This window comes from Cyprinus carpio, chromosome B2, assembly GCF_018340385.1.
Source record: "Cyprinus carpio isolate SPL01 chromosome B2, ASM1834038v1, whole genome shotgun sequence".
NCBI classification, from domain to species: domain Eukaryota; kingdom Metazoa; phylum Chordata; class Actinopteri; order Cypriniformes; family Cyprinidae; genus Cyprinus; species Cyprinus carpio.
In genome coordinates, this window is record NC_056598.1 from 18,264,421 (window position 1) to 18,276,904 (window position 12,484).

Below are 12,484 nucleotides of genomic sequence, written 5' to 3' on the forward strand. Positions count from 1 at the left end.
GCATACGGTGATAAGGAGAGACACAGAGGAGACTGTTGACAAAGAAATTGTTGAATAAAGTCGTTATTTTTGTTTTCTTCGCTTACAAAAAGTGTTCCTGTCGCTTCATATAACTCAGATTGCTGACGACGACCTTCTTACCTGTTATGGACTTTGACACTGCTATTTACTTGGCAGTCTATGGGACATTCACAGGACTTCCGGTTTTCATCCAAAATATCTTAAATTGTGTTCCGAAGACGAATGAAGCTTTTACAGGTTCGGAACAACATGGGGGTAAGTGATTAATGACAAAATTTTCATTTTGGGGTGGAGTATCCCTTTAAGTATTCTTGCTCATCATTTACGCCTTCGAAAAATTCAAGAGATGATCTTTTTTTCTTTTAAAAGTCACTCTGGCTCCATAAGCAAGCAGGGTTAACACATTTGCACACTTGTACATTATACATACGTACATAAATATACACTTACATCTGTGCATATGTATGTACAGAGACACACTTAAAATGGACATACATATAATTCTATATGTGTACACATACACAAAGTTACAGCATACATGTTAAGTGCTAGATTTCCAAGTATAGCTACTGCAAACCCAGTTTGGCATGCTGGGCTGCCATGGCTACGATAATACTGGTAGGCAGGATAACACAGTTTATGAACAACACATAGTTTACACATTTCAACCTTGAGGATTAAGGGAGCATGGGTTTGATACTTCATGTTTCGTTGGTTTGGAGACCGTTTGGGTTTCAGCAGCTATGTACAGAGGCAATGCCCACAGTCCAGTGTGAGGCCAGAGAGAGCGGAGCTTGTGCTAGTTAGAGAGCCTCTTGGCTGCCGCTTATACACTGTCAGTCTGACAGAATGTGCACGAACGACATTGGGAAGACCCCTTTCCGTTCAGGCTCCCCCTCTATGTGCCCGATCTGTAAAAAGGCAGGTTGATGAATGTGATAGTCTGTCCTAAAACAGAACTAACAATGCTAGTGGCAAGCGCACTGTGCAGATTTACTTACCCACCACTCCTGGTCTTCCTCTCCTGTAACAATTATAACCTCCCCCTCCACAAAAGTCAACTCATCGTCATTATCCGCTTGGCAATCGTAGATGGTTTTCACACGCTTTACTTTGTTCTTGCCCTACACAGAGATGATCTCCAGTTATTAGTGTTACACCCGTTGATCTTTTCCAGTAAGCATTACTGATCAAAATTCGGGGGTCGGATAGATTTATTTGTTTGTTTTTTTAAATAAGTCTCTTATGATCACCAAAGATGCATTCGTTACATGAGAAAAAACAGCAAAAACAGGACAATGTGAAATAGTATTATTTAAAATAACTGTTTTCTATTTTGATATATTCTAAAATATTTTTCAAATTTATTTATTTATTTTTGTTTTTATATTTTATATTATATATTTTATAACCATTACTACATGGTTCAGTGTCACATGATCCTTCAGAAATCATTCTAATATGGTCATTTGAGATTAAGAAACATTTCTTTATAATATTAATGTTAAAAACAGCTGCTTAATGTTTTTGTGGAAACCATGATTTACAGGATTCTTTGATAAATAGTAAGCTTAAAAGAACAACATATATTCAAAAAAATAAATCTTACGTCTTATGTAATATAAAAGTCCCTACTGTCATTTTTTAAGCAAATTAATGTGTCTGTGCTAAGTAAAATGATTCATTTCTTTAAAAAAATTACTGATCCCAAACAGTAAGGTATATAAACTAAAAAAATGATAAATAAATAAATGTATTTTTTTTTTACTAAGAAAATATCTAAACTAATGCTTTTTTTAATGTATTATTTTTTTTATTTTTATTTCACCTTTTAAGCTCAATACTATGCTAAAAATGTTTCATTTTACAACAATAAAATAATAGATATAGGTTGTTCAAGGGATAGTTTACCCAAAAATGGTACTCTCATGAACGTGCATCAAGACTGACAAGAAAGAGAAGAAATACTTGAATAAAGTAATTATTTTTGTTTTCTTTGCGCACAAAAAGTATTCTTGTGGCTTCATAAAATTACAATTGAACCATTGACAGTTAAACTGTCAACATGAACTATTTTAATAATGTCCTTACTACCTTTCTGGGCCTTGAACGTGTCAGTTGCATGCTGTCTATGCAGGGTCAGAAAGCTCTCGGATTTCATCAGAAATATCTTAATTTCTTCCAATGATGAAGGAAGGTCTTACAGGTTTGGAATGATATGGTGAGTAATTAATGACAGAAATTTAGTCCCCTTAAGTGAGGACAAAAAAGAATTTGTGCACTGGTTGTTAAGCCAAAATCTTTTAGGTCCATACTAGATATATGAAACTTTTTAAAAGGTCTTCCACTCACCACTGTGTTTATTTTCCGTGGCATCGGGACTGGCATCTCCACAGCTCCTGCAGGTGCACCATTAGTGTCCTCACTGGCCTGTCTTGGAGAAAGCTCCTCCTGCTGACTGGATGACTGCACCTCTGTCAGCTGGGGCTTTGGACTTGTTTCATCCTGCGCTGTTTGCCTCTGTGTGGTCTCAGCTGCTGTAGACATCGTAGGCTTGGATGGGAGGTCAGAGAGCTGCGGCTTAGGGGGTAGATCCTTAAGCTGAGGTTTCGGGGGCAGGTCAGAAAGCTGAGGTTTGGGAGGTAAATCCGACAATTGTGGTTTTGGGGGAAGATCAGATAACTGTGGCTTGGGGGGGAGGTCTGAGATATGCGGTTTCTGTGGCACCTCCACAGGCTGGGAGCGTTCTGCGGGTTGTGGGATTTTAGGTGGCGGCTCAGTGGGTCTAGTAATTGTATCTGAAGCTCTGGTGGGAGGAGTGTCCTGGGCCTGTGGGGATTTCTGCAGCACATCAGGACTGGACTTGTCCACTGAGGGGAGGTGGATTGTGTCGATCTTTCGTAGTGCCACTGAAAGATGTGTATGTCAATATAAAGTTAAAAATGAGAAATATTATAAATAAATTGTATGTTGTTGTTGTGTTGTATGTACCTTTTTGAGGTAGTTTGGGAAGAACTCGTGGGCCAAATGCTGCTTTTGTGTTCATAGAAGAAGTGCTGAAATCAAGAAGGGCATGTCATTATTATCTCTATAACAGACTAGAAAAACCTTCATGATGGATTTTCAATTCTAACATGAAAATTATACAGTAAATGCTAAATCTTTTTTTTATATACCTTCAAGGTCGATTTGACATGCAGTAAAATGCACAAATGATTATTATGCAAAATAGGACTATTACATTTTAAACATTTCCATTTTAAATTTCTATTAAAAAAACAAAACAGCAGGTTTTCTTTATCAAGCAGGTTTGTCTGAATGTGAGTGCAGTGCAGCACCTTTGCTGCTGCTGAATTCCCTCAAACTTATTGGCCGGGGATGTCCGATTTGCAGAAGGAGGTGTGGACTCACTTCCTATGAGGTTCAAAATAAAAAGAGGGAAGAGGTTTAAAGCGGGTTTGAAGTTCCTGTATTTCATTAAAAGCTTTGGCCATGTTTTACACTCTTGTTTTTATGTGCATGTGACTTTCATTGATGTAAATGATTGATTAATTGTTGCCCAGCAACATTAACAAATTTTATTAACAAATTTTAATTTTAGTTATTCTAAATTCTAGCTGGTGAAGCTTATAGAACAGAAATTACACACTTTACCTTTAAACAAATTATTAGGCTAATTTAATCACAAAAATGCAACACAACATGAACAAAATGAATTGTTATTAAATTGCAAAGCTCAGAATCACAAAATGAAAAGAAAGCAGCCTATTAAGTTGATTAATATGGATATCAAATGGAGATTAACCACTTTAACTCTCATTGTGGGGTGAGGAAAGAGAAAATACTGAAGAAAATGTAAAGTCAAGCAATAATTGTATTAACATCCTTGGGTGTGACGGTTCCACTCAGAAAGCTCTGTTCATTAACACATACTCAAGAACAAGAGCCCTAAATCAGTTACTCAGAGTATCACTTCATTGCAATGGGCATATGAAGATCAGTCTCAGAATTCACACCCACCCACTTCACAGCAACACCACTATCCGCACCAAAACAACACAATTGCAAGATTTTGCTCTTTTCTGTCAGCAGAGGTGGCGACGGAATGTTGTTTCTGCAGTCACAAAACGGAGGTGTTGCCACCTGGACGCACCTTTGCTCTGCGGGCCCTGAAGTACGGGGCTGGGGGGGTCTGAGAGTGTGCGCTTGTGTCCGGGAGGTGGAGGAGGCGCTCTCTTCTTAGACAGAGTGGAGCTGCCTCCTGCACTCGATTGTGATCCCAGCGGCAGGGAGGTGGGCGGTCCAGTGGATGGAGCTGAAAGAGTGACGAGATGACGTGATTGGTCGAGAAACAAGTGAGGCCTGAGTGCACCGGAACACAAGGGCAAAAACAGCACTCCCATCACCACACAAGGAGCATAAAAAGATTTCCATAAACACAACCAAATTATCAAGAAAATTACATTTAGAGGAATAGTGCACCCAAAATTCAAATTTGTGGAAAATCTACTCAATTTTACTCATTTGATGAGTTTCTTCATCAAAACAGATCTGGAGCAATTAAGCATTATATCACTTGCTCACCAGTGGATCCTATGCAGTGAATGGGTGCCGTCAGAATGAGAGTCCATACATAAAACATTACATTAATCCACACTAAAGTTGAAGTTAAAAACATTTTAATGATGGATTAATTACAAACACACAAATTTTTTATATTACAAGATGCTAATTGATGGACTGGAGTCCAGATAATTGTGGATTATTATGATGTTTTTTTCAGCTGTCAGAACTCTCATTCTGACGGCACCCATTCACTGCAGAGGATCCATTGGTGAGCAAGTAAAATAATGCTACATTTCTCCAAATCTGTTCCAATGAAAAAACAAACTCATCTTCATCTGGGATAGCCTGAGGGTGTGCGTTTTCAGCTAATTTTCATTTTTGGGTAAACTACTCCTTTCATATGATCCCAGAATGCAGGCGGCAGGCTAATATCCGATTAGTTGAAACAAAAGCCAAAGGTTGCACATTCCAGTTCAGTTTGCAAGCAAACAGTGGTTGTGGTGTGAGAGGATGTTTCATAATCACTCACGATTAACCTCCATAGATAGCACATTACACCTCACCCACAAGTAGAGTTAATGTAAAGACATCAGAAACATGCAAACAGGTCAATATACCAGCATGTTTCACATTTCCAGGCAGCTGGTCTACTCGTTTTTTTTTCTGCAGTGTCATGCATATTAATCTTATAGGTGTGTATACCTTTTGAAGTGGTCTTGCTGGCTATTGTGGGCCCCTCAGATACTGGAGACGCAGGTGTATCGGTGGAGGTGCTGTAGACGGGATTAGCAAAGGCTCCGTAGGAGAGTCGCTGTTTGTCCCTGGGTCCTAAATACCCTGGCAAAGACAGCTTCTCCTGAGGGGACACGCTTGAGGAATGACAGAAGCTCTGAGGTCGGGGAGAACGCTCTTTCTTCACCGGACTGGGCTGGGGATGGAAAAAATATTTATTTGAGAATAGTAAAACCTTGCTATTACAACTGAATGCACTGGGTCTTCAGGAAATGTAGCAATATTTTGATTCTCATTGGCGTTTTCAGTTCTCATTTCTCAAGTCATGGATCTCTGCAGATGAGGATCCATGTTTATGATGCAATCAAATGTGATTTTGATATAAGAATACATTTAAATCGTTTTGAGAAAGTCTGAGTGGGCAAAGAATAAGGCTGTTAAATTGACTGATCGTGATTATTGCTCCCAAAATAAAAGTATGTGTTCACATAATATATGTGTGTAGTGTGTATATTTATATGTATATAAATACATTACAGTTTACTGCACTTTGTTATTCTTGTAATTATTTACCTACAGCTCCTAATGAATTGGAAGTCTAGCACATTCACAGAAAATAGTTTGCTTCACATTGCAAAATAAAGTGGATAGAATAGTTTTACCATACTATTTATATGTGCATTACACTAACAGCAGCAATATACTTCTCAAATTGTTTTCAGTGTAAACTCTGGGTAACTCCAGTAATGGTTTGACTTATTTTTCTCTTAATACAGAAAATGACTCATAATGCTCATGCCTACTGTACGAGGTGCATAAAAAAGGAGCTCTTAACTGACAGAGTGAAGCAGAGCTCTAGTATAGAGAGATATGGGACAAAATAAAAGGTAGGAACACAAACCTTATCATCTAGGTCATCGTCACTCTCGTCGATCTCCTCCAGCCTCAGATTCCACTCATACTCCACATGCACGTGAGGATTAAACCTCCCGGCTGCTGCCTCCAACAGCTGCGCATCCAATCACAAACCACTAATGTAATACACTTCTCCTCTCTGACATTAATGCCAGAAAAGGCCATGTTTTGAGTAATTACATGACTGTATAGTCAAATTGCAGGTGGCTGTATGGCAAAATTCTTTTGTAATTAACAGTATCGGCAACACAGAAAAATAAACACTGTGTACAAAATGATCACACTCACTAGCTCTTCACACTGTGTATTTTTCAGTCGTCTGGCAATGTCCAAAGCCGTCTCCCCATTTTGATTCACTTAAATAAAACACATAAATCACATAAGAAGAGCCTTGCTATAACTACTGCAATTAAATTAAGAATAAACAATAACTTTGTTTTTAGATCTTTGGAAGTTATATATTATGTTTTGGAAAATTTGCATGTATTTATATTGTGCAAGAAGCAAAAATCAAAGCCTCCAGGTTAGGTGTGGTGTGTATTACTCTGTGCAAAGATATGAGGAATGAAACATGTCGGAGGATGAGCCTCCAAACGTTCATGCAAAGATATGAGGAATGAAACATGTCGGAGGATGAGCCTCCAAACGTTGAGTTTTGAGTGTGGGTCACAGTGGTTTGTTGTATGTCACAAATTCAAAGTAATAAATATCATATTTATTTTGAAATAACTGCAGATGATGTCTCTTTTGAAACATCTTTGGGGAGATGCTATAGGTAGTCCGCTTACCCAAGTCAATAGATGGTTTTCCCCTGAGCAGCAGTTTGAGACACTCTGCCTTCTCATATGTGCAGCAGTAATGGAGAGCAGCGTTTCCACTCTCCGTCTGTCTGTCTGGAGTTCCACTGTACACACACATATCCATATTAACCATCTTGACTCTTAATTCTCTTCTATTGAGTGTCAGTGGACTAATGTGCACAACAGAATATTCTGTCCGATACCTGTTTTGGACAAGAAAATCCACCAGGTGCAGAGAGGTCTGGTCTGATGTCCGCACAGCAAAGTGCAGCGCTGTCTCTCCCGGGTCCTGTTGACAGTAATTCATTCAGAATCAGCACAGCATTACTGAGAATTTAATAAAATATGCTATATAGTTATACAGCTTATTCTTACAATTGACTGTGTAAACAAGCAGATTTCAGATCCTCTAAAATGAACAGGAAGCATCTTACAAAAACAACAAACAAAAAAAAACTGAATACTGATGAACCCTTGGGCAACCATCGCTTCAACCTCACATTTGCAAAAAGCCACACAAGCCATTTGTGCTGACATCAGTTCATGTTCAACTCTAGGGAATAAATGACTATATTTCTCTAAATAAGCAGCATTTAAATCAGTAGGTCCATGACAAACTATTAGTCAGAGATCAATACCTGTCGTGCTTCTGGAAATGGATCCATTAGCTCCACTCCATCTGCATAGAGCTGAATAAGAGCCATCAGGTCTCGAGTTCTCACGGCCTCGTACAAGTCGCCCTGTCTGGCTGTGGCTGTAGTGGCTGTCCTCCGAGCAAACCTGTGCTCCACATACTTTGCGTTTATGTACTCCTTCCTCTCGGTCCTACAAGATTTACAACCTCATTTCAAAGCATATACTGCTTTACATAAATTAGTGCATTAATTACTAAACAAAGGGTCATTCTCATAGCTAAAGTCTGTAGTTCTGTCTACATTTGTTACATGTCTGCTTTGTAGGCTGGTACTCACATGTCACTTGACGGTGTTGGCTTCGGCGAAGGACTCGGCAGATTCCCTTCTAATATTTCATTAAAACTGCTGTTACCCACATTCTTAGCCAACTGTGGAGAAATTGCAGTCAGCTATTAGTAACGAGCATTTTAACAGTTCACAGCATAACTATACTTTGTGCATTTCTAAATAGAAATACATTTGGCTAAAAGCTGATATAGAAAGCTTGATCATTTGTAATTAACATACATACAAATTACTGTTAAAGTATTTGAGATTGTTAATACTATTTAAATGACTATTTTCTCATGCTTACTAAGGCTGCATTTATTTGATTTAAAATACAGCAAAAATAGTAATATTGTGAAATATTATTGCAATTTAAAATGACTGTTTTCTATTCTAATATATTTTAAAATGTAATTTATTCCTGTGATGCAAAGCTGAATTTTCAGCATCATTACTCCAGTCGTCAAATTCACATGATCCTTCAGAAATCATTCGGTGCTCAAGAAACATTTCTTATTATTAGCACTGTTGAAAACAGTTGTGCTGCTTAATTTTAGGGTGATAAATATTTTTCTTGGATAAATAGAAAGAACTGCATTTTTAAATAGATTATAAAAGTTCTAACTGCCAGTTTTGATCAATGAAATACATCCTTGCTAAATAATTGGTAAAAGAATCAAACACTTACTGAACCCAAATTTTTAACAAATATTTTAAATGACCAGATTAATGTTCAGATTACCAAGAGTTCAGAGGTGCCGAGTTTGTCGAGTTCCATGGATTGGATGCGTGAAATATGGACTCCCATTTCCCTGTGAATCCCCGAACACTCGATGCATGTCAGGATGCCCAGGTTAGTGGATAACCATTTAGGCTCTAGAACAGATGAAAAAGGGGAAAATTAGGTCTTTATTGTATTTGTTGAGGGCTGTGCAGTCTGCCATTCACTTCTCAACCACAAGGTGGCGCATGAAGCTATAAAACTCTAATTTGATCCCTTGCTTTCTACACTGACAAAGTAGGGACTTTGTGTCAGATCCAACTGCTACAAAACTTTCATACACTAACTCAGCTAACCTGGTGCACCACAGTCGCAGCAGACTTCATTTCCAGGCATGCGCAGCACGTCCTCGATGATGGCTTTGGTCAGGTCTTCCAAACTGTCATCTCCAGCACTCTGCTCCCCACGGAACGCCATGTTCAGAGCCTCCTCCTTACTGTTAGTCAGCACTGAGATCCATCTGCACATCACACATTCACATACAGTATATGCATTAACCGCTTGAACACCTCTACAGATGGACACGCACATGCGATAAATTATGTGAAACACCACACGAACAAATAAAGGTTTGCATACAATGTTTACACACAAACACTAATTTATATATCAATATAAATGTGTCATACAGATATTATATATCAACAGACACACACAAGCTTAATAACGCACAGCAAAATATACTATATAAAAATCATGGGCAATATATTGACTATTCACAAAATATTCACAATGAATTTTCTGGCTTTCAGCTTATTCTTAGATTATACATATATACAGCAAATATTGTCATGTAAGACGAAAAATCCATATACAGGTGCATCTCAATAAATTAGAATGTCATGAAAAAGTTCATTTATTTCAGTAATTCAACTCAAATTGTGAAACTCGTGTATTAAATAAATTCAATGCACAAAGACTGTAGTTTTTCCTTCCACTCAACTTTCTGTTAACATGCTTGGATACAGCACTCTGTGAACAGCCAGCTTCTTTGGCAATAAATGTTTGTGGCTTACCCTCCTTGTGAAGGGTGTCAATGATTGTCTTCTGGACAACTGTCAGATCAGCAGTCTTCCCCATGATTGTGTAGCCTAGTGAACCAGACTGAAAGACCATTTTGAAGGCTCAGGAAACCTTCTCAGGTGTTTTGAGTTGATTATCTGATTGGCATGTCACCATATTCTAATTTGCTGAGATAGTGAATTGGTGGGTTTTTGTTAAATGTGAGCCAAATTCATCACAATTAAAAGAACCAAAGACTTAAACTACTTCAGTCTGTGTGCACTGAATTTATTTAATACACAGGTTTGAGTTGAATTACTGAAATAAATGAACTTTTCCATGACATTCTAATTTATTGAGATGCACCTGTACATATAGTACTGTTTAAAAGTTTTTTTTTTTTTTAAAGAAATGCATACTTTCATTCAGCAAGGAGGAATTAAATTGATCAAAAATATAATGCACCACTTGTTGCAATTTGCAGTGTCACATGATCCTTCACCAATCATTTTAATATGCTTATCTCCTGCTCAAGGAACATTTCTTATTATCCTCACAGTTGAAAACACTTGTGCTGCTTTATATTTTTATGAAAACTGTGATACATAGAAAGCTTGATTATTTCATAAATTTAATGCATTCTTGCTGAAATAAATGTCTACATTTGTTTCAAAAAAAAGAAAAAAAAACTGAACTGTTTTTAACATATTTATAGCCCAGCCAAGGATGAAATACACACAAACACACATTCATCTCATTAACATGCAGAAGCACTCATACACACGCATCTTGTTCTCACTCGTGAGCATGAGAACAGAGAAATAACAGATGGTATTAACTCTCGACCTCACATATTCACACTTACATCACAAACTCCTGTTCATCCTCTGCCTGGAAATGATATGTTCGATTATCTGCAGGAGAAATAAGCAGACAGATTATTTGTGGAAAGAAGTGCATTATGTTAACTGCCCTGAACAATGCACTTAGTGCTCTCTGGCCGAGTAATGGAGTGAGACTTCCAGAGGCCTTTCTAGCACTTGGTATGGATGAAAGTACTCCGAAGTTTGACGGGGGAAATGTGTAGCCACTCACGGGAGATGAGGTCAAAGCACTTCTTATCCTCTCCACTGGGTTTAACCTGGCAAGTCAGCAGATTCAGTCTCACCGGCTGCCTGTTGGACTGGACACAGCGTAATTACAGTGAGTAAATGACCCCGCAGAGAGACAGACATAACAGAGCTTCACCGGGGCTCAGCAATGAAGATAGCCTAATGGCCCCTCCACCAGTTTGAGACTCGATGAACATGTCATCAGGATGAAGGCATTTACCTGACTAACAAAAATAAGGCTTCGACAAAACTGGAAGAGTGACCTGGAAGCATTAGTTAGTTAGTTACAATGAGTTTAAAAAAATCCCATTGCTGTTTATGAATGTTCAATTTTTGAATTTCAGCTATTATTGTACATAAAAAAAACCTAATATGTTATTTGTTGTTATAAATTATTTTATTGCATTATATTGTATATATCTTTTAGTTATTTATTTCAATAATTATGTACATACATTTACTTAATATATATATATATATATATATATATATATATATATATATATATATAACAAATTAAAAACATTCCCCTGACACAATGTTGCTGTGCTGTATGTGTGACTGTACGGGATTGAGAGATGATAGGAGAGATGACATTATGGAGTCATCGACTTTGCAAAAACTAAAAAAAAAAAACAAAAACACGTCTGGAGAGTCCAAACGCATTCACTGCGCGATGAAACCTAATGGAATTCAGGTAAAATAACCTTATAATTCAAGCAATTAAAGAAAAAATAGCCATGTATGAGTTATGTTTTTATATTCATTGCACAAGGAATGTACTTTTCTGGATATAAGTAGGCCTGCATGCGTGAGCACAAATGTGCTATTAATTTTATACAACAGTGCATAGTAACACAATGTTTTGTTCCTTGAATGAATCAGTTTTTGAACAAATCAAGTGAGCCAGTGATTCAACGGGCCATTCAGATGGACACTTACCCTGAGTCCCAATGTGCATACTATCCAGCCTATCTGCCCTAAATAGTATTGAAAATTACTATTCACATAGAATATCACATAGAATTTAGGATGGATAGTATGCAAATTGGGACGCAGGCTTGTTTCGTTTGTAAATGAATCAGCCGTTTTGAACGAATTGTTTGATTTAAACGATTTAATAAATCATTTATCAAAACAGGGGCTTGCTGCCACCTCCTGGTGTTTTTATTGTCATCATTATTTATCCATGACAGGCCTAAACCAGCCAAAGTTTCAGCACAAAAGCACATTTAGCAAAATATTGTTTAATTATCAGTACTGACCAAAATTCCTCAATTTCAGGCCCAAGAAGGAAAAAAAGCTTATAAATAATAGTTCATTTAATAAGGCTATTTTTTCATTAAATAAAAACATTATGTAAAATTAGCTACAGGACCCACATACCCCCCACTGTGTGTGTATTTATATATATATATATATATATATATATATATATATGTGTGTGTGTGTGTGTGTGTGTATGTATGTATGTATGTATATATATATATATATATATATATATATATATATATATATATATATTGTTACATGTTACTAAAAATACTGTTGTAGTAGTATTCAAGAATACAGACTAAACGCTCATATTTGAAA

The 12,484-nt window shown here is 37.2% G+C and overlaps 1 protein-coding gene across 4 annotated transcripts in view; it reads right to left on the reverse strand.

Moving 5' to 3' along the window:
- Positions 1 to 225: 225 nt before the first annotated feature.
- LOC109062209 (arf-GAP with SH3 domain, ANK repeat and PH domain-containing protein 1-like) overlaps positions 226 to 12,484 on the reverse strand; it is a 42,897-nt gene continuing 30,638 nt past the window's right edge. For 2 of the 4 annotated variants that reach the window (XM_042718479.1, XM_042718478.1), the window contains 17 exons: positions 10,875 to 10,962; positions 10,645 to 10,693; positions 9,074 to 9,237; positions 8,739 to 8,872; positions 8,006 to 8,097; positions 7,673 to 7,859; positions 7,238 to 7,323; positions 7,023 to 7,138; positions 6,523 to 6,590; positions 6,221 to 6,328; positions 5,290 to 5,515; positions 4,175 to 4,336; positions 3,360 to 3,435; positions 3,013 to 3,077; positions 2,374 to 2,930; positions 1,023 to 1,145; positions 227 to 932 (listed from right to left, as the gene is read on the reverse strand). In XM_042718479.1, coding sequence (XP_042574413.1) covers positions 858 to 932; positions 1,023 to 1,145; positions 2,374 to 2,930; positions 3,013 to 3,077; positions 3,360 to 3,435; positions 4,175 to 4,336; positions 5,290 to 5,515; positions 6,221 to 6,328; positions 6,523 to 6,590; positions 7,023 to 7,138; positions 7,238 to 7,323; positions 7,673 to 7,859; positions 8,006 to 8,097; positions 8,739 to 8,872; positions 9,074 to 9,237; positions 10,645 to 10,693; positions 10,875 to 10,962 — 2,376 coding nt within the window. In that variant the 3' untranslated portion in view covers positions 227 to 857. Of the gene's footprint in view, positions 933 to 1,022; positions 1,146 to 2,373; positions 2,931 to 3,012; positions 3,078 to 3,359; positions 3,436 to 4,174; positions 4,337 to 5,289; positions 5,516 to 6,220; positions 6,329 to 6,522; positions 6,591 to 7,022; positions 7,139 to 7,237; positions 7,324 to 7,672; positions 7,860 to 8,005; positions 8,098 to 8,738; positions 8,873 to 9,073; positions 9,238 to 10,644; positions 10,694 to 10,874; positions 10,963 to 12,484 lie in introns of all 4 variants that reach the window. The other 2 variants (XM_042718481.1, XM_042718480.1) reach the window with 1 other exon arrangement.